Source organism: Alosa sapidissima, chromosome 13, assembly GCF_018492685.1.
Source record: "Alosa sapidissima isolate fAloSap1 chromosome 13, fAloSap1.pri, whole genome shotgun sequence".
Taxonomy (NCBI): Eukaryota; Metazoa; Chordata; class Actinopteri; order Clupeiformes; family Clupeidae; genus Alosa; species Alosa sapidissima.
In genome coordinates, this window is record NC_055969.1 from 12,194,740 (window position 1) to 12,220,235 (window position 25,496).

The 25,496-nt window shown below is 42.4% G+C and overlaps 1 protein-coding gene across 5 annotated transcripts in view; it reads right to left on the minus strand.

Moving 5' to 3' along the window:
• Positions 1 to 25,496, minus strand: part of psd3l (pleckstrin and Sec7 domain containing 3, like) — an 89,559-nt gene that overhangs the window by 32,917 nt on the left and 31,146 nt on the right. For 4 of the 5 annotated variants that reach the window (XM_042058445.1, XM_042058446.1, XM_042058447.1 and 1 more), the window contains 5 exons: positions 17,333 to 17,545; positions 12,660 to 12,740; positions 12,332 to 12,444; positions 11,102 to 11,160; positions 6,317 to 6,406 (listed from right to left, as the gene is read on the minus strand). In XM_042058445.1, the coding sequence (XP_041914379.1) occupies positions 6,317 to 6,406; positions 11,102 to 11,160; positions 12,332 to 12,444; positions 12,660 to 12,740; positions 17,333 to 17,545 (556 nt within the window). Of the gene's footprint in view, positions 1 to 6,316; positions 6,407 to 11,101; positions 11,161 to 12,331; positions 12,445 to 12,659; positions 12,741 to 17,332; positions 17,546 to 22,811; positions 23,211 to 25,496 lie in introns of those variants that run through there. The other variant, XM_042058449.1, reaches the window with a different exon arrangement.

A 25,496-nucleotide genomic window follows, 5' to 3' on the forward strand; every position in this document is an offset into this window, starting at 1 on the left:
GTGTGCTAATGATGCGGTGTTGATTGTAAACTTTGTTTAATCGTTTTTGCCTCTGTGCAATAAATAAAAAGAAAACATTTGCACAGGTGGCATCAACACCATAAAAATCGATTCATTCAACATGCGTGTAATAAAAGTTGATGAAATACCACGCTTAAAAGACCACTGGCACGCTCTCCCTAGCAACCTGGACACACCAGTTTTCTCCACAGAGATCGACATGATGGACCCCACTGGCTATTAAACTCTCTGCATGTCTAGCAATGTTTCAGAGGGTCCAGTCAGTCATTTAATCACTTCCTGGTTCACTGGAGATGGCAGCGCCACGACATTCTGCTAAAAAGGAGAATAATTCAGCTGTAAACGAGCCGCAGAGACAGGCCCCTTGGATGTCTGCCCTCTCAGAGAGTCAATAGCTGCAGGTGGGGTTATACATTAGATGAGCTTTCTGTGAGGGGTAACGAAGAGGGGGTTGGAGGATGATGAGGTGGGATCCAGACATGAGTAAAGGGCAAAGAGTATTCCCTCTGACCACCAATACAATGCTGGGTTGACCACAAAGAGGGTTTCTTTCAACTTAAGAGCGAGAGTTCTCGGAACAGATTAAAGGTGCCATGTGTAATATCCGCCAAAAAATCAATTCATACTCCACATTCCATAAAAGATGGAGGCAGTATACCTCCAGAAAGTGAGTTGGTCTACCCTAGAGTAACAACCGAGAAACGTGTATTGCAGTTTGGCTGGCGGTTATGTTGCCCGCATACCGCCTCCCATGGCCGGTGCTGGTATTATGACACCTGTCGGGCTGTGGCTAGTAATTTAGCATGCTAATTCTGGTTGATATCTCTGCAGCACTATACCTTGCCATTTTTTTAATGACATCATCACCTTTACTTCTTCTCATTCTTTTGATGCGTGTAGCTCATTTTTTGGATATTTTTACCTCAATTCTTACACATGGCACCTTTAAGGCAACCAGCAGCATAACTAAATAAGCGTCACCACCAAGTATGAAAATTATTCATTGTTTAAATTGTATTAAACAGATTTTTTTGAAACTGATATTAAACTGATTTTTTTTCAACATCAAGGCGTTTGGTCTTCTTTACCAACCAGAGTATGGAAGCCCATCTCTGCTATCTGAAAAAAAAAAAAAAAAACGGCTACAAGCTAAGTCAAAATTCTGAGATACCAAGTGAAATGTCTTCCACTTTCTCTGCATAAAATTTCTCTCTTGCACTCCTAGGCTGTAGATGGTGTAGTTCACCTTGCACGCTAGTGTTTACACATCTGCCTCTGCTTAAAGCTTCAATCTACAAGTTGTTGTCGCCGTGGGAGTAGTAGCAGGACTTTGGTAGCTGCCATAGTGGTAGGCTACCTTTACTGTTCTGACCCTTACTAATAAAATGTTCAAATATTTTTTGGACTTTGTGAATTCATGGAAAGGAACCAGAATGTGTGAGACTGAATCTATCATTTCATATTGCCAACTGAGCCCAGTATGGAATTGAATTGCATTGTTGCAAAAGTATTGACAAAAATCTTTGGCTTATAGAATGTGATTTACACGTCTACTAATGCAAAGGCTCGCTGACAAGCAAACTGATCCATTATAGCCAAAGGCTAAGTTTGAATGGTTAATGAGCAGGCTTTTTTGTTGGCTATTGTCCTAATTAGCCGATATGAGGCTGTAGGTCAATGAAGGTCTTCATACTTGTACACAGGCTCATAATCTCTCCATTCACTAAAGCTATACAGGGAGATCAAGATAAATCTTTAAAATTTCATGCTGCTGAAACAATGCAAAGATGCACAAGTAATTTCCATTTAAATTCATTAATGAATATCAATCGGCTGGCTAATAACACACTTACAACATCAAAACAAACACCACTCCGCACTCTGGATTTAGGACCTTTTGCACAATAGACAGAGAATAAAGAAATACATTCCATTCAAGAGGCATCAGGTTATGTCTATTCAAATTATGGCTTCAAATTAGAGAACGTAACAAGAGCACATCAAGAAATTGGATCTGAGATATACTGGCATAGGCCCTGTTTAATATTGCAAGAGACAGGCTGCATATTTTCCATATATAACCTGCCTTGGTTGGCAATCAGGTGGAAAATGGTGGTCCAAAAAAAAAAATTTGAGTGATCGTCTCTATGAACACTTGGTGACAGAGACCTATGTCAAACTGGTCTGCCAGTCAATGCTTTCTTCTTTCGAAGGGGGAGGAGGTGTCTTGTAAGGTCAGTGTTGCAATATTTCATAGAGACAGTGTCCCAAAAATACAGCAGCACTTAACAGAATAACATTGGTCCATGTCGACATGAAATTCTCTTTGGCTTTTACAACGGCATCTTTGACAGTCCCGAGCTGTCCAATGGCATGACGGAATCCAGTGTAACAGAGATGGGAATTGAAAAGTCTTGACTCAAAGCACATCGAACGACATTTTAAAATATGACTCATCTGAGATACTAAAAACAGGTGCATTCAGTGTGCTGAAATGCCATTGCAAGACACAACACAATGGGACTCTAACAAAGCAATAGGCCTGAAATCATTCATTATGAAAGGCACATTATGAGGAACAATTTATTCTAATACAATGCAAAAATGCATCTTTGGACTGTAATGAATTCAATGTTTCAAGCAACAGCATTTTAGTGCCATGGAATAATAATCAGAACTTTTCTGATTACCTGTGGTCAAATACAAAAGAGTTCCCCATAGCTATGCCTCTCTGTGCTGCACATACTTTTCAAGGCTATTCCATTTGAATCTTAGTCTTGCGATATCTGAAGAAAATCTGTGTCTAAACACCATTTTTATGACAGTGTATACAACAGAGAGGATTCAAGGCATAGCAATTTTATTTATAGCGCACTGACCCTGGGAGCAAGAAGCCAAGTTCCCTGGAGTAGAAAAGGAGCTTCTAAACCAAAGCCGAACACATATTCAAGGCTTCTGCTTGAAGGCTGGACTGCAACAACTCAATTTAATGCAATTTTTAAGTTAAAAATCCAGGTTCAGATAACGCTGTGCATTGTGCACTATCTGCAAAGATGGTCTCCATTTTGTCTGATTACTGGCTGCTGTGCGCATTAACCAAAAAAAAAAGAACATTAACACTTTAAATCACAGAAAAGACATTTGATTATGCAAACTATTAGCATGTATTAGTTTTAGCAAATAGTATGAGGTGCAAGTCTGTGAACCCAATCCCAGTGGATTGTCCACCTCATAGAAGACGGCAACAGGATCTGCAATTGTGCAACTTCTAAAACACACATGTTTTTAACCAGGCCTTCAACGCGGACAGAGGATAAACAGTGGCTATCCAGTGACTGTGTCTAAACATTACGCCAATTAAGATCTGTAACCAATGCATATGGCCACAGAACAAACGGCTCTTATCTAATCTCTTATCTCATGAATCCACCATTGTGTGGAATGGTAAAAAATTCAGGGGCAGAGCTTCATTTGGTGTCTCTTGTCACCTCTTAGTAGAATTGCCGCCAGGCGAGATTAAGAGAAAATTAGAGAGTGGTGTAACTTTAGTAGAGGAACTGTGCCCTGGCCACCGTAATGAACAGATGGTAAAAGATCATTATAAATAATCCACTATTCGATTACCAGAGCTTCCGTCACAGGGCATTAATGGTACTTCACAGTTACTCAGCCAACCTGAGGATTACAACGGCACTTTTGCATAGATCAATTGATCTATAACCCTTCATACATTTAAAGATCAAATCCTTGGTAGAGTCTTATAGAACCAACATAAGAAAAAATGGTGCATTATCACATGTAGACATGGAAAACATGTCTGTATTCTGTGAATTCTTTGAAAAACCGGAGTCAATATTTTTGGGTTTGGGAGAGAAAACGGTAAGAGAAGTTTTGCTGACATGCTACGTGATTCAGATGATATCAGGTGAACCTGCCGTGCAGGAGGGGTCACGCTGGAAGCATAAACAATCGCTCTCCTAATGTGTGCTGCTCCAGTGTGCATGCATATTACACCTACACGAGAGGAGACGGAAATAAAAAACCCAGCGCCTTGCCAGAGAGAATGCAAATACTCCCTGCATCTTTCACCACGAGGGAGAAAAAGACAATGTACAAGAGAGGGATGTGTCATTAGACACCTTCCATGTTGATCACAACAGATGCGATGGGGCTAGGAGAACATTCTGATATTCACCCATCGTCGGGCATGGAAGCAACGCAGTAACAAAAGGTAATGTCAATCATGCCCCTGCACGTTCCTGCCACAAAGAAACATTATCGTGCACATATGAAAACACACACACGCACACGCTATCTGCACTCTGCTCTCTGGGCTGAGTTCCAGAGCGAGCACCACTAACGAGCCTTCAATGCGAGCACATTTGTCACCAATTTGCCGAAGATTCTGCCGACGTCAAGCGCCGGGCACTTCAAAAGGACAAAATCATCCATCAAAATATTCTCAAGACAGCTGGTCGGACTCCACGGGAAATGGCAGGCAGACGCTCAAGGTCCAAATAAGCCGGGCCTGTTGGAACAGCTAATTCATATTGATCCACTTAACCTGAGCCAGAGAGCTTGAGCTAGTGACTACAGATAGCACAGCAGCACATCTTCTGCAAGGATGAGCTGAACCATCCGCACACAGGAAACATATATTTTTGTTTACATATGTATGTTCCAACGCTTGAATCAAATTAAGATCAAAATAGCACACTGATTTTCTGGACATCTAGGAGCAACAACTGGTATTTCGCCCTCCCTCCCCTCCCTTCTCCAACAACAAATGCTACATGACTCATTCCGTTCTCGTCTAAAAAGCACAAAAGGCCGTAGGGCAGTCTCGTACCCCCGGGGACCACTGGTGATTGGGTAATGAAAAGCCTGCATAAAATGCCACACTCATCCAAACTGGCACCTGGGTGAAGACGCGGAGGCACAGCGAGGCCGTGCGCCTCGTCAGAGGGCGTTATGGAGCCCACCACTTGGCCACGTTGCCAGACGATGTGCCAAGCAGGATGTGGTCCATGCCATTTATTTTTTTCCTTCTTCTTTTTTTGCTGCGTGTGCAAGGTGTGTTGTTTCATCTTATTAAAGTGGAAGTGTGGAGAAAGGAGGTGGTAGGTGGAGGTGGGGGTTGGCGGTCTAGTGGATAGTGGTGGTGGTGGAGGGGGTCATTTCATTACTTATGTCTTCTGAGAGGAGTCTCTTGGCAGGGCAAACCAATTTCCTTTTTTTCCCGGGGCAGCAGAGCTTATGCCCAATAGGGTTGTGTTCTGGTCTGCCGGTGCAGGACTAAGCCTTGGCCACACCTCGTGTGCCAGCACCGGACATGTAAGGCGGGCGGCAGGAGTCCGGCAGTCCGGCGGGAGGTGCACAGCCGGCTTGCTCGCTTTATTAGAAGACTAATCGCAGCTGCCCAAGATGACTAACTCACCGCATGTCAAGCTCGATGCCTCTAAGGCAGTGACTCGGGACACGATGCACAGCCCCATGAAAAAGCTGTCCAAACGTGTTTTTTTTTTTCTGAAGCACATCGACTTTCAGAGTTCTGACTTATGAAATCAGAACAATGAGTAACGAGATGAAAGCTCGATAACTAAACATGACCAAGAATCACTTCACGCCTTCTTTTATCAACACTACATCACATAACAGAATTACATTTTGAGCTCATTTCTATTGATTGGATAGGTGACTGCTTTTTTCCATCAGTGTTTTTAGCTTTGGCCTATTTTCGTCCTTGTCAGTCAAAACACAGCCACAAAAGCCACTGACCCCTGCCTTTGTTTGGGCTGTCTTGTTCCGCACTCACGTGAAGCGGGTAATATGTGGGTCAGCGTGGACAGAACTATTGTGGTATTTTTGCTCCGCTGTAACGCAATCCACGGAGCTTTTGTAGTCGCTGGCTCCTGTCTGAAGTGCCACCTCATAGACCTTTCCCCTGGTCTCCAATGACAAAACCTGACTTGCTCTAATTAATACGGGGGTAGAAAGTTTTTTGTCCTTTGGGGTTGTAAGTCATGTGGAATATATCAGGTGTACAAATATCAAGTTAATGTCAGATTCAATGACTCTTGCTGGTTTGGGAGATCGGATTATCACTGTGTACATGGGACAGTGAAAATAAGAGTTTTGTGTTACCTCCTCCAACAGGAGTCTCCACTTTCAAAATGGCCATTCATCTCGGACTCAATTCCACCCTCCATTTCCTTCACAGCCATTTCATCTACATTTTTATTGTTCCACTGCTTTCTTTGGAGGTCAGTAGACATAGAGCAGTGTTAGGACCTACCTTTAAGAGCTCTCGAGGGAAATCTTGCCCTTCGTTTAGCCCATCCAAGTTATTGATGAATTCTTGACACGTCATCTTCTTCCCGATATTCTGCAAGACAGTGGGAAGACATATATATTGCATTAGAACGGTCATGCATCACCCACCCCAGGCCTTGAACTTTCACCCTCACCCCAGCCTCCAAGACCAGTGTAGCAGCTAAACTGACTGACAGCTACAGAGAACCATTCTTGAAAGACTTTACTTTCAAACAGCAGAAGGGTAATTGAACACTATCCATGTTCACCTTCACTTGCTAGCACATACAATCAATATCCTAGTACAACAGTTCTCAAAGTGGGGTCTGTGATCCATAGACAGGGGCTCCAGAAAATAATTAGCAATAAATGATAAAGTTGTGCTGTACCATTTAAAAAAAAATCAATATCTATAGACGAGCACCAATAATAAAAAAAGAAAATCCAACTGTGTCTATTGTCCCACCAATATTAACATTATCTTTGATGTGATTGTAACGGATGACGTCAATCTGTCATGACTCCCTTTGCTCAATTCACTCAAGTGAACCATTCCTACAGCTGCTGAGAGTTTGGCTTATTTGCCAGCTAGCTAACTGATCGATGTGGAGAAAGGTTTGGAGTCAGCTCACAACATCAAGTGACTCTAAAATCAAATTAGTCTTACATTTTTGCCACAAACCGGCCACAACTTCAGAGAATACAAAAGGCAAGTGTACAAATGGTGGTAAGCATATGCTTAATATGTTACGATTCTCCCCCACAAAGGGTCCCTGGCACCAGCGGTTTTTTTTTAACATTTATATGAGAATTCTTTCATATATGGAACTTTTAGGCACATATTGTACAATGGCAGGAAATGTCCTACATTTTTTATGCATACACTACAAACCAAGTCGATTAGGCAGATGGCTATTGTCTTCACAAAATACAGTGGTTATTGTGTAAAACCACGTAAACCATGTAAAAATGCAGAGGGGACACTGTGAGTACATTCTGGAAAAATATGCAGTGTCCTTATCGCATCAATCATCTATCATATCAGAGCATTGCTTCAACTTCTCTATATAGAACAACTCTGCAAGCCATAATTACCTGAAGTGCCGAGTGCACTTGGCAAACTGCATTTTTCATTATTGACGTGCACAAAGTTTCTAGTCAATTAGAGTTGCCTGGAAACATTTCCTGTCGTTCCAGGTAGCTATCTCATCACTCTGGCAATCATGGTTTGGACTTGATGCATTACACAAGATACTTCTGTTGCGCATTCTGTATGCTTAGTGCAAATGCGACAAGCAAAGGCATCAAAGGTTCAGCTAAATATGAATATCACTTTATCTCGTTGGACACCTGATGGAACCACTAAGCCACTCTGATCATCAAGTCATTTACTACAACGGGCAAGACAAGGCCAGCTCATTCAGTGCTAAAACAAATATTGGTGTCATTCTACAAACTGCCAAACTTCTGTAAGTTCTGTTTTAAATCCACTTCAATTCCTTTGAGCGATGATTACAGTATTTCAAGTACAACACAGTCGAAAAAAGGACGTTCAACCAATTATTCAACCACTTAACATGGGCTTGGTGTTGTGTTCATGTTAAAAGATCTTGTGCATGACATCAAACGGTCATTAAGCCGAGTGAGGTAATTAAGCACCAGGAAACTTGGCAAACACAAGCACTATGGCTGCTGAGGTTCTACAGGGAAAAAACCCTAATTGGCAGCGATTTCTGAGGAAGCTCAAGGACAATACTGACAAATAGCTGTTCATCCTGACTGGTCTTGGTATTTGGCGTGGACTGCCTTGAGCAGCCAGCAGCATACTGTACGACAAGCACTTTATTTACATAGGAAAGCAAACATGCTGAACCCGCAGCATACAAACAGCTCTGTCATAATGAATTATTGGCACTGGATTCAATGGCATGAAATACCTTTGCTTAGAATGTAAAATAAGACAATATACTGCAGCTGTCCAGAAACTGAAATACTTGAAACACGGGTGCCACAGGTAAACAACATTATAATATATAATGCACAAGCCTTCATAATTTACATTGAGATATATTATTTTACTGCAGTACCATGATACTAAGCATTATACAAAGTGCACTGTAAATACTTTCTGCAACGGTCATCTACTAAAATAATTTATTAATGTATGCTGTGCATTAATGCACTTGTTCACCCATGACATACGTTCCATCATGACAAGGGTGCACTCATGGATTTGCAATTTGTGTCAAGTCTGGGTTCACGCTTTTTTCCTATTTGAGCTTGCACTTTGAGCACAACACAATGGCTTCCATGTTTCTACTCATTTTTTTTTTCAAAGCCTCGTTATCCATAATTAATACTTGGCATCCTCCACCTTGCAATAGACAATTATTGCAATTAGCCAGAATTAACATGGATTTCCCCCCTAAAAACACAAGATCACTGTCAAGAGCTCTCATGGGATGGCTCGTTTCAGTAAAAAAAAAAAAATCCCCTTGCAATGGAGGGATACAAAGGCTGAAACAAACGGTTGCGCTGAATACTAAAATAATGAGCAGACGGTGTTTGTTCCAACGGCTTTGCAGTCACTGCCAGCGCCAGCAGAGTTAGTAGGTGGACAGCAGTGACGAACACTCCGACTGGCACAAAAAATCCAAAAAGATAAAAAAACAAAAAAAAAACAAGCGTCAACGCAACACGGACCTCCATTTTGAACAGATAGAATGTAGACGGAGCCTGGAGCGAAGGAAAGCCCATGAGGCTTTTGGATTTCAACACATCCTTTCATACGGATGTTAATTCTAATTCTAACTGCATCATGCCATGCAAGTGTCTTCTTACATAACAAAAATGGTACAAAGAATTTTCTTTTTTGGTTCATGTTTCACTCAAGACGGTTTAGTTCTGCATACAAGTTATGCAAACAACAGTTGTTCATATTGTATTTGTGCCTGGATTTTTGTTCTTTATTTGTTTCAATTATACTGAAACAAATTAATAGCTCAGAAACGGCAGCACATTTAAGACCCCTGCCCGCTGTGACATGGACAGCCAGTCAATACCTGACTAGTCCGAAAGCAGCCGATGCTCTGATCTGATGAATCATCCTTTGGTCGGCAACACCGGACATACGCCGAGGCCGGCTCCTGGCGCGTGAGGCGCCTTTAAATATGCCTGGTAATGACATGTGACCGGCGTAGTTTCAGGCGCTTCCCGCCGCCGCCCTGGACCTGTTAGTATTTTAATGACCCGGAGGAGGGGGTGAGGGAGGAAGAAGTTTGGGGGTGCACCATGATCCCCACTACTCCTGGAAATAGGAGGAAATCAAAGCCCTAGGGTGGTATCGGGCTAATTAAGAAACTTTTGCTCCCCCATGTTTTTCCCCCCCTGTTCTTTATCTGTGCGGCGCTGCGTCCCAGAGACAGATGACTGAGCGAGATACGGCAGAGTGCTGTTTATGAGCTCTCTCTCTGGGGGGCTCGCTATCTGATCAGGGCCACTAAACAGGTGCCTGAATGTGTGCAGGCTGTGATAGCTCGGCAGGAGTTTCCATAGAGGAAAAAGAAGCACAAGGAAGAATGAAAAAGGAACAGAGAAGAGAGACAGAGGGGGGGGGGGGGGGGGGGGGTGTTCAATAAAACTTTAATTAATGCTTTTGACTCTTTGCTTGCACAGTTGGGCAAACCATAAAAGCAGAACAGTGTGTCCCAGGTTTCCCGTTAGGAAATAAAGATTGCCTTTAGAATCTCCACACCGTGGCCACCATACCATAAACACTGCTTATACGACTGCAACTGCCAATTATCTCAAGCTCTTAACATGGAACCAAATTCTGACAGCCCACTCTAAAGTGTATTTGGCATCAGTGATTCAACCTTACATGTTATTGAAATCATTTGTTTTAAAATATGATATTGAATATGTGAATATGTATGCCTGAGAGAAGCTCCAGACGCTAATTGATCCATCAGTAGTAGGATGTCACTCAAACAGTTTGGGAATAGCTAGAAAAACACCATGGAAAAAAAAACAGCTTCAAATATGCACCCAAACAAATTGCAAATAAGGCAGCATTTGATTTCCTCATTGCACACTGAATATATCGGCCATTTATTCAAACATCGATTGGAAACCAGACATGTTTATATGTATTCTTTTTATCTGACTGCTGAAATTACAGAGATGTGTGACGGTTTAACAAATACCCTCAAAATAAGGTGTTTTTCCCCCAAATATCGATTTCAAACTGACATTTGTATGCATTTTTTTTTTCTGAATGCTAAAAGTGGTTATCTACAAAGACGTGTGATGGTTTGAGCAACATCCCCCAAACATGTTAGTGTCAGAGAAGAAAATGAGATTGACAGGTTGTTTGTGCTCCTGAGGCGGGAGTGGCATTCACACTCGTCCATTCTAGACTACGCGCCTAGCAGGCTGCGGTTGGTCATGCTTAAACAGGCAGCATACTCCACACGTCCAACAAGGCCAACAAAGGCCCCAGAATCTGACCACAATACTGTCGCTTAAGAGTTGGAACGAGGTGTGAATGTGAATCGCAAGTAAATGTCACTGAATGACCACATTTGCATTTATGGAAATCACACTCGCTTACATTATGAGAAGTTATTATTGAAATTTTGCATTAGTGTTGTCTGATTACATGGACAAGGGGCTTAATTAAGTGTGCTTTTTTGCTAGCTGCCTTGGAAGGTCTGCGTCCTCATGCAGAATACAGAGTAGATTCTAGAGAGGTCATGGAGATACTTACATGGCCATGAAGGTCTGTGTTGAGCAGCATCAAAGCACAGGTAAGGCAATGCACTCCATCTGCAGGAAGACAACAGACACTGATCAGCCGTCAGCTTTATACCTTGTGATTTCATCCTTATTATCAAAGTGCATTTAGTGTGCGAGACTCTAAGAAGTGTGCAATCCATCACTGATGGGAAGCTTAAACTTTTATCAGGCATTTCCTAAAATCATTTTTCAAAAAACACTTAAGGAGATTATCAGTGAAATAATATTAAACCACACACTGTGTCAGTAAAAAGATGGACTTTGGCCAGAGTTTCTAAATCGTCCAGATCCTACACAAGTGTTTTGTATGCCCAAGAGCCTAGAGGGAAACCATCAGCACCAATATGTTGATCACAACATCCATCTCCACGCAGGGCCAATGTCTAACATCAATTCCATGGCAACAGTCTTAGCAACACGGAGACCGTTTTAGCTTCCACCAAGCTACTGGTCACAGAGACTTGTTACCATGATGGTTGGTTGCTATGGAGGAGACATGACACTCAAACGAACAACGTTCGTTTCTATGGGTAGAATACACAAGTCAGCTCAATGGGTTGGATCTCTCTGATAGGGGCCATTGGGACAAGACTGTTAGCCAAAACCATGTAATGTGTTCAAATATTGACATTTCAACAAATCTGATATCGGGGGTGGATTGAATGGAACTCATCTACACCTAGGCATGTTACTTTCCCACCACCTCCACCCCCATACACACATATAGACAGCAATTTGTCGACCTAATTCCAAGTGAGCCCTGTTAAGTCCAAGTTAATAGCTTAGTTCTCAAGGGAGCAGAGAGTAAATATGGTAAGCATCCACAGTTATAGGATGAGACCTGGTAGGACAAGCAGTGCTCTTGAAACAGCGCCCCCCAGTGCCAATCAGCAGGCTCCACTACCCAATAAAAATAGGAATATGCAATGGTAGCTTATAGGTGGAAAAACAAAGTCTGTTACAAAAAAAGTAGAAAAAGATAATAACAAGTAGGGCCAATTTCCCTTACATGGATTAAGCTTAGTCTTGGGCTACAAGAGAACCGTCAATGGAGATCTCCTTTGAAAAACAAGCTTTTAGTCTAGGACTAGGCTTAAACCATGTACGGGACACCCGTCTGTTGTGTTCAGAATATTAATTTCCTATTGTCAGTCATTGCAGAGGTGAAGGCTAAACATGTAAGCAAAAATATAAGCAGTACCTTGTGAGGCGATGATGGAGGGGTTACATTGATAGTACCTATTGGAGAAGTGGATCAAAACCCGCTCTCTTTCCTGGGTTTCACCCATTAGTGCAAAAGCTTTCAGAAAGGTTCTGTAGAAAAACAACAGAATGAAGAGATCAGTGTCAAAATGGCTTAGCTTTTCATCCACACATTTATAAATATTTTGTGTGGAAGAAAGTAAAAGAGAGAACACCTCTGGCTATATGACGAAATGTTTGTTTCAATACCATTTCCAAATTTATTATGACATTTTCATGACATTTTCATTTTCAGACCCTGATCCTGGTGGGACAGGTAGGCATACCTGAGAGATTGGTCCAATGTCATCCCTGTAAATTCAAAAAAAGTGAGGTACTCTTCGGCCACCATCTTGCTGAAGTCATTGCTGTGGGGGAGACAAAAACAAAACGGGATATTCAGCTCAGAGGCCTCGCAAAGAACACCACTGCATGACACGCCAGTGCAATAGGAAAGCACTTTGGGGAGAACTTGCACATAATAGCTCCCCCTACACACTTCCCAGGGGTCAAGGACCACTATATTTCTGTTTGCCTAGGGTCTCAGGATTCGCCATTATAACGCCATTATATATAATGCAGCAGGGACTCAACTGTGGCTGTCATTCATTCTATGATCAAAAAAGAAAGGGTGAAAGAGACAGGAGAGAGAAAAAAAGAGGTAAAGAAAATGGGGAAAAAAAAAAAGTTTATGCAGACACCCACGGCACCGATTCAGTTGCAACAAATGATGTTGGCACAGAGGAAGAATAGGCAATTGCTCTTGGCTGGACCTCCAGCTAATCGAGCTTAGCAGAGAGGTAGGTGTGCATAAGTGGGTGGATGTCACTTGCTGGCAGAGTCGGTCTCCTTGGTGACACACAGACCGTTACGCCTCCCATATAACTCAATACAAAAGCGCCACTTTGAATGTGAACCAGATTCTCCTAGCACATCAACACATCACAGAAATACAGACTGTGGTTTATCCTTTGTTTTTGTGAGAAAGTGGGATTCTGACTATTTCTCTCTTTCACTGCTTTCCTGAACATTTGTTCGCTTATATGTTTAACAAACCTGTATGGATTCCTTCTTTATTTCAATGGATTACAAACTTCAATCTCAATCTACTGATACTGAATTCATTGAGAATAAGGCTAAACTGTAATCTTGAGTCAAATTCCAGCCACATTTTCAGATTACAGTATGTATATGGATTCCTGAAAAACAACTTGAAGCCTACAGCCAAAACAAATATTTGTTGTGACGTGAAGTGCAAACGTCTCCAGACAAAACAAAACATACAGTTTTCATTTGCTACAATCAGTACAGTACACAAACATACATTTTCCATTTCAATATCCCACACTTTTTTATACTCAAATTTCCAAACTTCTCGGTACATTGGGGCCACTTCTGGTTTGGGATAACTTGGTGAAAACAAACGTATGGACAACTGAAGTGAATAAAAAAAATGACACTTAATATTCATCCATGTAATCATTTTTCTATGAGCCGTTTGTACGGGCACTCACTCAATCCAGCTGTCGTCAACTTCAGAGTGTAACACTTTTGCCATTCTTTCTAGCGCATCATAGTTTTCAATGAATAAATACAACCACAAGGTTTTGTTTTCACAGAGCAGAGCACATAGACTGTGCTTTATGTCAAAAGGAAATGTCATTACAGCAATGTTGAGAATTTGACCTCAAAGATACAAAAAAAGGGGCCCTAACTTAAATTATGGAAAAAGTCTAAAGTCTACCTAAAGCTTTTTTTTTTGTTGCTTTTTTTTTTAATTGAGGCAAACTTGATTTGATTCTGATTTTGATTTAATTCTGCTATGACAAATATCCTCCTCTCCCACATGCCACACAATTGTGTTAGTTAATTCATGAGAAACGTTGGTCATTGACTGAGAGCCCTAATTTCACCAATGGGCAGAGTTTAAAGTCGATGTTTATTATTTAAATCAAGTTTAATATTATTGTAAAGCATGCTATGAAAATCATCCCATCTCCTAATTGTCACCTATGTACACTCACATGTTTCAGGGACATTTTTACATGTTTTGGGAATGTCCCAATGTGATTGCCTTCTGGAGACATATATGTCTCACTTTCAGTGATATGCTTGGAGTAAATATTCCAATGTCACCAAGTTAATATAATATAATATGCCACTATGCTGCAGAAGACTGTGACAAGACATGGGCACTACAAGACCTAGAGCTGTACACATTTTGCCATTTTAGATCTATAGCAAACCAGGCTTTATTATTTATTATTAAGCCCTCAGAAAACTCACACTTGCCCGTTGTTGGGTAATTTTCGCTGGGGAAGTGCTGTGTTGGAAGGTGCACTCACATTTGTAGTTCTCTGTAGATACAGCATAGCCTACATATGATAAGAGTTCACTGCTGGCAGAGGCCTCAGAAATCACTAGACACCAGACAGTATTTTTAGTTTGCAATAACGGTTTATCAGATAATGCAGTATCCATGTCTTGGTAACTTTTACAAAACCTAAACAAAAAAGTCTACCGGTGTTTTTGCCAAAAATATCAGAGCTACGCAAACATACGTACAATGGTGTCGGGCACTTGCATAGACCAGGGGTTCTCGATTTGGTATTGGTGCCAGGGTCCCCTTGTGGGAGAGAAATTTTTCTGAGGACCCCCATATAATTGTATATTGATGATGTGGACTGACAGTTAAGCTACACAACAGTAGGAATCGTTCATTATGACCTGAGTGAAATGATTAGTAGTGTAGATGCAATAGTCTGGAAACACAAATATTTCTCCAAACCCTTGTTTCTTTTTTCCATACTTATCCAGACCTGGAGATTACTAAAATAAAATCCATACATTTCCAGTATTTCCATACGGAGTAGGAACCCTTTACAATGCTACAGTGGCTCTAAGGCCTAATTACTTCCAGGATGGCTCCAACAAACCACAGCTTTAAGGAGCACTGCTTAAGAGCCTAATGGAAAGGAATGAAATTAAAACTACACCACTAAACTCCAGCACTGAGCGGTTCGATGGATGAGAAGGGTGCATTGCAATTGACAAGTTTCTCATCAACGCTCCACCCGGCCCGGGCTACTGGCGAGGAGTCAACAGCACAGTAAATCCATCCGCCAGCACTTAATTCCTCCGGCCTCCAATCGAACGACAATCTTTTTCATCTGCGATGCAATGTCGAGCGAGGTGGAGGAGAGGCGAAAGGAGAGGGTGTAGGTAGGGGATGAGGAGTTTGTTGTTTGTTGTTAATCAAAGCATTCGCTGGAAGTTATTTAAAAGCCTTGTTGTACCAGGTGGGATGGTGAGATATAAAACTGCATTAAAAACCAGGGTGGGAACTAAAAGCTCTGAGACGCCCCTTTCGTTTCCACGGCGCTCTGGACCCGACTGGGCTCGAAAGCTTCTCCCTTCATCCCTGGCTCGCATGATGAGATCGATGGTGACTAGGCCGGTGGAATGACCCACTCTCAACGTGGGAGCTCTAACGAGGCCTGACACACCGTGTTGGCAGCCCAGTGCATCTCCACGAGTCTTTTTCTCCATGACAAGGGTTTCTCACCAGCCCACAGACTGAAGGATGCTCTCAGAGGGAAGTAGTAAGTGTGTGTTTCTGCCTTGAACTCCTGGGCTTTACACAATGAATGGTGCATTTTTAAGGGCTCTCTGGCTCTGTCTCTCTCTCCCCCCCCCCCCCTCTCCGTCTTTTCCCTCCTTTTCTTCTCGTCTAAAGATAGAAAACAGTGGGCTGCTGGAGAAAGGTAAGAGGCAGCGGCCCCTACTTCAAAAAGAAGCACTGCAATCCTTCCTAATGCTCCGGCAGCTTCCTACAGATAAGCAAGTTCACTTCTGGCTTCTAGAGTATGTGTGTATGTATATATTCCCAGGGCTGGAGGAGGGGACGTGGACATTATAAATGAAGGGGAGAGATGTCTGTTGTCCCCACCCCAGGCCTGCTATCGGATCGCTGGACTGCAGCATTTAAGAGATTGGAGTCCAGAGAGAGAGAGAGAGAGAGAGAGAGAGAGAGAGAGAGAGAGAGCTAGATCGTCCCACCAAGCGCAGAAGGGGGTAGAGCAGGCCACCGACTCGGACCAGCCAGCACGGAAGCACCCAAGCAGACAGAGGGAACGATGCAAGGGTCGTTTTGGGTCACTGCACCATATCAAGGCTTTTGACTGTACAACATCATGCAATCACACTGACAAGTGATGGTTATTTCATGTGGGTAAATTTAGGTTAGTAATAGCAGTTAATAGTAGTTAGGTTAGTAATAGCAGTTAATAGTAGTTATTAATAATAGTAATAATAGCAGTAATAGTTAATAAATCCCAATTACTTTTATTGTGAGATTAAATGTACTCCTCCAAGCAATGTTATGCTGGTCTTTATTTATGTCAGACTCAAATGAATTGGAGTATTAATTGTTTCCTAAGGTCTCCTCTGCGGTGTAGCTTGAATGTTATTCCTCATTTTGTAAATGGCTCTGGCTAAAAGCATCTGCTAAATGAATAAATGTATATATGTACAGAACTGCTCTGGTTCTCCTCAGAGGACAAATGCTGCAGCATACAGCTACTTAGAAAAGCCACCCCGTATACAGCAGCAGACCACATTATAACGGTCCTCCTTCCTTTGACCCTAACACTATGTCCTAGCAGGATGCGATGCGAGCGAACATTAGCGATAAAATCTGTTTAATTCCATTGTTTTCAAGTGTCCTGACTGCAAACGATGCGAGCAGCGCGATGCAACGCAACTTCCGTCAGATGCCCCCTTTCTGTCGCTCACGCTGCTCTGCTATTTTGAATGAGAAATAAGATGCAATAGAAGGGCATATTCGCTCGCTCGGATCCTATTAGGACATGGAGGGTCTGAGGGGGAAGCATAGGTTCACCATTTGCTTTTGTTAATTTGTCTGTCTGTTTGTTTGTTTGGGGGAGGGGTGCCCACTCACTTCTTGCCCAGGTGCTTGGCTACGTCAGAGCGGCGGAAACCCTCCAAGTGGTAGAGCCGGCGTGCCAGGCGCCTGGCGGCCTCTTGGTCGCCGCGGTTGCTGCCACTGCCGCCGCTGCTGTTGTGGAGTGCATCGTTGCTGTCCTTCAGCCTCTCCGTGCTGCCCATGTCCGAGTCCCAGCCCGACAGCGCCTCCTTCAGGTCCGCATCGCTCCTGCAAGACCAACAGCAACAACATTTATACACAATCAAATCTCTGTAGCACCCATTACACCAAAAGGCATTACATTATAGCAAAATCCTATACAGTCAAGTGAATGTTTATTGACTGAGCATTAAAAAGAGGATCCTACAGATAGCGCCGGTTTCAGATTTACATCTGCAACACAAGCAGATAAACCCAGCTCATTTGTTTGTGTACCTAAAAAGCAAAATGTTGTGTATTATCCTGATAAGTGCAGTATGTCTAGTGACATTTGCATTTATCATCTGAATGACAGACTGGGAGGAGATATGTTCATTTCCTTTATTGTTTACTTGATGAGAAGCATTTCCAAATTATGGTGATGTGAAAGATGGAACTGAGAAGTTCACTGGTCCAGTGTTTCAACAGATTAAATTCTTCTCCTAACAACTTTTGTGTAAACCAAATGACACAAAGACCAGCCATGGAGAATGCCTGGATAGAATACTATGGATAGAATTAGTTAAAGAGTGATGTATGTGTGTATATGGTGTGTGTGTGTGTGTGTGTGTGAGAGAGAGAGAGATAAGATAGAGGGATAACGGGAGGGATGGAAAATGAAAAGCAAACAATCAGAGGTACAGAGTGAGCAAGCCAGAGAGACAGATAGGGGAGAGAGAAGGGGAGAGAGAAAGGGAGAAGGGGGGGGAGAGAGAGAGAGAGAGAGAGAGAGAGAGAGAGTTGTCACACAGCCAGTCACAGCTGTCTAAGTGCAGCTCCATCATCCATTTTGTCTATGCAACTCAGCAATGACAGAACTGAAATGACTTCAGCAGAGGAAGGATACAAGCTTTACTTCTCTTCACATTGTCCCAGTTTAACAGTGAGCAATTCATTACATCATATGCTGTGCTGTGCTCATAGTACTCTGTGTAAGTATCCTTCCAGAAATAAAAAAACACCATGATGGCTGATGGACAATCCAGCACATATGCTTATTCTCCCAAATGTTAGAACTGGTTTTGGCCAATTAAAAATACAAACACATCACATATTTTAGTTTGCTGTCTGTGAAGTGTCTGTCTGTCCTTGAAACTTGCTTATGCCATGTTTCTCAAATCATAGTCAAGAGAAATGAAACAACTCACTAAACTGTGCAATACTTTAAACTACAGTGCCATCTATTGACAGTCTTGGCAAATAACAAATAATTGTGTCCATCGGCAATTCAGACACTGCATTATTTGTTTATAGGGGGGAAATGGAAAAAACTGTTGATGAAAATCTAGCTTAGCTCCCAGCAATTCGATTGAAATGGAATTTGCATGGAATTCGTGGGTGTGCACATAAAATATTCACAAAACCTCCAAGAATAACAGTTTTGCATTCCCTCTTTTCTTGGACTGAACTGTGCTTGCACCTTTGCATTTTGCGTGAACCATTCAGATCGTCCCTGATAAAAATGCAAATCAGCTCCACAGGAATGACTCACAAATGGAATGATCTTAATGGATGCCTCAGCTATTACGCCCCCACAAGATGATAAAGAGCGAGGATGCTGGACATGGAGAGAGGGGGAGGACTTTGGGGTGTAACTGAAGTACCAGGCCTGGACGGCGCGCAGAACCGCCCCACCGACAGGATTGAGAAATCCACGGAGGGGTTCCATGTGGCGCTTGGCCCCGCGGATGACGATGGGAGATTGGAGCGAGACGTTTATTAGACACAAGCCCTTTCTCCACCCACAGACGTGTTAGAACTTACTTGGAAAACTCTCGTCTCGATATCTACTGCACTCCCTCTCTCCCAGTCACCCTCCTCCTCATTTCTCTCAGACACACACACACACACACACACACATACACACACACACAGTTTTCTTCTCTGTATGTGTCAAAGAGCCATAGGCAAAACTGATGGATGGATGGATGATATGTACTGAGGAAGTGAGTTTTAGCCAATGAAAAGGAGAGGTGATTCTCTCCACATTTGCTTATTCGCACTTTCGCAGTATTTATTTGTGACTCATCACACCCCTGAAGATCGCTGCCATACAGACAGCTTCGAAGAGCAGGAACTACATATGTGTTTAAAGGCGCTAAGGAAATAGAAGCCGTTTCAGTTCCTAAAACTCAACATGAGTCAAAGCAAATGCACACCCTTCCCAAAATCAGACCACGGTATCTTTTCTGTACATGCCGATGGTCTTGTACAGAAATACAATACACTATATGATAATCTGCAAGAACCTCTATGGCTGTGTGGGCTGTCAGCAATGATGGGTCAAGAAGATGTTTAACTTGTTGCAGAGCAGGAAGGGGAGCAATTTATGTGAACCACTTGCCCGCTAAATGTCACTTAAGAGTCATTATCGGAAATGACTTTGGCATGATGCTCGACTTCACCACAGGAACTAAAGTAGGGAGAGGCAAGGCGGTGTGGAGGTTGTTGAAGAAAATGTAAAATCCTCATTTCTGAGAAACAAAAGCTTACAGCAAGCTTTCGTGCAAATGTCAAAACCAGGAACCATTGTTTTTCATACACATTGGCTGTTTCATGTTGACTTTTTAGTTCACCCAAGTTTAGTCCAGTCAATAAGGGTCCAGTGGTAGAGGAATCATGTAGAAAGTAACTATCTATACTAGTAACTATATACACTGCTTCCATTTTCCATGTAGGTACACCAACGGGCATGGGCGAGTTCATAAATACCATGTACTGCAAGATTCACAGAGAGGTAATCTAAAGGATTGAATGTCAAATTTGATTTATAATGTACAAGGCCTTACACAGTGAACATCCTACCATAGACACATCCTTTTAGTCTGAACAGCCAACAGGTTTAAAATTTATTTGAAACACTCGAATTTATGGTCTGTGGTCAACTACTAAACCAGCAAACATGCATCAAATTTAAAAATAAAATGGAATATTTACTGGGACACCACACCCGTGAAGAGAAAGCCAGAGAAGTACTACCTTCAAACTTCACTAAACTCCACTGGGCTCTGGCTAAAAGATTTTGTCACCTCTGACTAATGCTGCACAAAGTCAATTAATTAGCTAAGCCTCCTTCTGTAGCCGTTGTGCATGACTGAAAACACAAGACGTGGAGGAGTTCGGAGCCCTTCATGCGAGGGTGTACAAACATTTTAATCTGACATTAAGCATGTTCTCACAAGGGGAAAACAATGAGCGCTAAAGGGCCTCAGCCTACACATCTTGTTAGGCACTAAGCTCCCCTGTTACCACCCAAGATGCCACAGTCAGAGGGTTGGTGGGTAGAAGGCTACTCGGGGAGGATACAAGGGCAAATAGTTCAAGAATTCCTAGAAAACTGCGCCTTGATGGCTCGTCACATTACTGTAGATAAAGCTGAGTGATACCGCAGAAGCTTCAGTGCTCATCAGGAGACAGAAATGTCTGAAATCCTGTTCCACAAATAGTCCACAATGCTTTAGCAGTTATTTAAGGTAAAGAGATGTGAGGTTCTAGCAGATCATCCTTCCGGTTTTAAACAGAAAAGAACTAAATGCAATGAGCCTTCAGGGCCTACCAGATAATACGAATGCATGTATCCAACAACATATGTAAATAAAATAACAGACTCACTATCTACTAACACACATCTATTTTTCCTCCATAGAGCATTTATTCCACCTGATTTGCATAACACAACTGAGAGTCCTAGTGAATAGTTGATGCTCATGGCCTGCAATACAACAACCTTTACAAAGTGCTAATGATATGAAAGCTATGAAAAATTGCTGAACCATCCTCCTTCATTCATTCTGCTTCTTTCTCCACTAAAAACCACATTACACTACACACCCTCTGAGCAGCAGCATCCCCAGCATTGATCAACTGAGAGCCAACCAGCGTCCCACTGCAAGCAACAACAAAAGCTTACTGGTCAAAGCGCAGTCCTACTGCCTCATCTTGATGCTGCATCCAGTTGATCCAGAACATTGTTTACATGAACGAACAGATCTCTCCGATACCCTTTTTTCTTACAAGTGTTTGATGTGAAGTACACACTGACGTCCGTGCATGTCCAGCTGTCCCTCTCTCTTTCAACCCATTTCAATGCGCTTTGCTCCCACTGTATTCTCGCAAATTATACATCTCGCTCAGATGGGGGAAAAAAAGGAGAATTTCCTTGAAGTTAAACCGGGAGGAAAGGTTGAAGGGGGAATTCAACTGTAACAGTACAATGGTGCAGACAGCAGAGAACCAGAGTAGACACACCCAGGTCCTAAAAATGTCTGTAAAATAGAATGGTCTTAGAAGATGAAAGGCATAGCGTCTGGGAAAGGTCCAGTCCCTTGGAAGTCCTCTTGCTGTGGTTTAATTCCCAGTATAACACAGGACCGTGGTGCTACCTCTGAGAATGCATTTGCATTTAAAACCGTGGCCTTCGTCTTCAGAGCAAGATATATTGTTTTTCAAACATGCACATCTGGCAAAGGATTTCACATTCAAACCAAAGATTAGGGAGGGGGAAAAAAGAAGAAAATCCACTAAAAGCATTCAAGCAAAACCTTACTGGATTAGTGAAGCTATTTTATATACCAACAAACTGCCTGCCCCATATAGTAGGCTAGACTAAAGCATGGATCTTTCAGTACTTTTGGGAGGAAAGCATTTGCAAACACAGCAATGCTAAACATAAGCCTATAGTAAAGAAAGACATATAGATACAGACAGCTTTTTCGCATCCTGTCTTTGGATCGAGTCCTCTACTCGGCTCAGTAACAGACAACTTCGGTCATAATTTTTTTGAAACCACAAAGAGCTAAACATCAACAGACCTCAAACATTACATGACAACAACCTAGGTCATTGTATAATAAAAATAAAGCAAACATTTCCCATCGGGCAACTCAGTGGAAGTGAGGAAACGCTCGAGCAAATAGTGCACCTTGGCGTGCACCCATTGAGTTATAGCGTGCAATTACGTTAGGTTAGTGGTGGAACTGGAACTCAAACTGGGGAGTTCCTGACTGGAATCGAGCCGAAATACATTCGAATCTGAGACATAACGGGTCCTACGCCCAACAGCCCTGTACAATGCACTTCGTTTATGAGGGAAATGTTAGCTGAAATATAAAAGACCATTCAGGAAACAATGGATACATTCATGCAGCCCGCTACTCCAAGGTAACTGGTAGTCTGTTTAATGAGGGGAAACATTTCTAAACAAACAAAGCAATGCAGTCGCGTGTCATACCGCACAAAATCAAACATTTTTAAACATCACAACAACATTAAATCTAAAAGCCACAAGTTTGTTTACCTGCAATCCTTCATTCTACCGGTGGTGGTCACAATCGCAAGACGTTCAAATCTTTCAAGATTCAAGTTATGCACACTGACATTCTAGCGGTAAATAAGGGTTAAATATTGCGTGTGCTTCTAAAACTGTCTTGTCCTTTCTGTTAACACGGTATTCCGCATAATTCGGCATAGCGAGGTCGGGGGCAAAACTTTGCTTTGTTGAATCAATGCTCATCCCAGTTCGCTGTGAAAAAGTGGAGGCATATCCCATGAACCCTTGCATCTAGCATAAAAGTACCTAGAGGAACTCCTCCGAGCACAGGGACTTCAGAAGAGAAAGTTGTAACATCCTGACTCGCCGCTGGACTTCGCTACACAACTTCCCCCTTCACTTCTGCTCTAATGAATTGCAGATGCGGAAAGCGGACGTTTCCCGTTGCATGACAGAGGCGTGTCGACTGCAGAGCTCACGCGTACAACAATGATGTTTGTTATTAAACGATACTCATCTCCAGGGTGTTGCTAATGTACATCACTTTGCCCACTTGGGGTAACTGGCAGAGAATGCACTCCGGCATAATTTCCTTAACATCATCTGAAGTGTTTCCAGTCGATCTGTGTTCCTTGTGACGCCCATTCAGACTCACACAACTAGAAAACTAAAACTAAATCAGGATCACAAATTATTTAGTTTGTGATTAAATGCAGGGGCATAATAAGGAGTGTAGGGGTTCTTGCCTGTTTCAAGGGTTTCAGGGCCCCTTATTAAATATGCCAGACAGTATGGATTTTTTTTATAGAGTGCAGAGAGGGACATATTTCAGGGGGTCAATAACATAGCTAACCCCCCCTTTCACTGTATTGTATCAGTGCATTACAAGAATAACTCTGTGAAAGTGGTTTGGGTGTTAAACACTCCTACTAATCTCTTTGTCACAGAGGCCAACTCCACTCACACACGGAAATGCTCCTTAATGACTTTCTATGCCACTTTATCTTTTAAACACGCTGGTTGTTGGGTTAGTTGGTTTCTCCCAGCCATTAGTGGCACATCTCTAACACCAGAGGCTTAGGGGCTAAGACAGAGAAAAATACATAAGGGCAGGCTACCAGGCCAGCCGTTACTGGGGCCAAGACAAACACACACACACTGAGGACTAGGAAACCAGTGTGTGGGGATGTGGTATGCGAGATCACTCAGTTAAGGTGCAGCGTAGTGCCTGCATGGCACACACCGTCCCCCCAGTCAGGAGACCACAGGCAGACCGCACCGATGCTGTTTAGATTTTCTGGGGGCCCTGTAGGGAGTGTCCACGATCCAGCTGCATAAACAAAACCTCCTGTCACTGGTGTCTCGAAAGAAGAAGCCGCAGTCCAAGACCGAAGGGACACCCCCAAAAATGGTGTGTTACTGTATGTGCGTGCGTGTGAGTGTGTCTGTATATCTGTCTGTGCCTGGTTTACACCAGGTTGCTATATTACACTGGCGTCCTTGCCACAGGGTTGGCGGTATGTCAAGACTTTGGCAAGGAAAGGGCCAGGGGTGGGGGTCTAAGTCAGAGGTATAAAAAAAGAGAGCATTCCAGGAGGGTAAGGGTCCTCTGGTTAAAACAAAAAGAAAAAAAAAGAACATCCTCAAGTATGTGGTGACCAAGATTTGAGGTCCATAGGCAATGCCATTACACTTTTTGGGAGGTAGCGGGTCATGACTAGGTGCCCATGGGAAGAAGTTCCAGGGAATAAGTCCAGGGTAGGAAAGTGTTCTATCTATCTAACATTCGTCTGTACGGCTATTTTAATGAGTAAGCCTTATTAATGTTGCCTAATGATTTGCGAGACAGAGAACAATTAAATATTTTATTTACTAAATGCCAGAGAGCTGTAAAAATGTATTCCTCATCTACTGCACATAGTTTGTCTTAATGAATACTGCATGCATGCATTCTCTCTTTCTATCTCTATGAAAATGTATGGATATGACCGTAATCTGACATATGCATAGAATTACCATAATGTCAATTCCTAGTGACTGAGTGAAAAGATTGTATGCGTAATGGATACCAATGAATCATATAATCACCGCCAACAATCACTACTGATTGGACAGCTTAGAAGATTGAATCTAAACTCTGCAGCTTGGTCGCCTCTTCATCACCTCTGAGCAGTGTGTTTGTGGCTTTGAGTTAAACATAGATTCCATAACATTTTAAGACATGAACACAGGCTGCAGTCTATCTTTACGACTGAAAAAGGGAACTAATCAGAAACAGGAACGATAATGACATAAAACTGAAAAAGTCCCTAAACCAGAATCTTGAGGTCCCTTTTGATTAAATACCATGAAGACACACAATTGTTTTCCCATTTAAATGACTAACATAACAATGAATGAGGTTTGTGATTAAAAGAATGTTCTTTGAACATGGCTCTCCTCTGGGGAGTGAAATTTGGCTTTGCGGGCTGAAGTAAGCATGCAAGAGGTTTCTCTTTCAAATTGAACATTCAAACACATCAAACATGACACAAGAATCCAACATTACATAATTTGGAATCCCACAGAAATCACTTTTCATCGGTCAAATTGTAATTCACAATGAGTTTTCTTTGTCCTTCATTCTTTGTTTTTCAGTCTAGTTTCAAACATCTCAGAGTGGAGTTCCCCCAATGTTTCAGCACTTTTAGTTATACTGTAGTAACAACAACA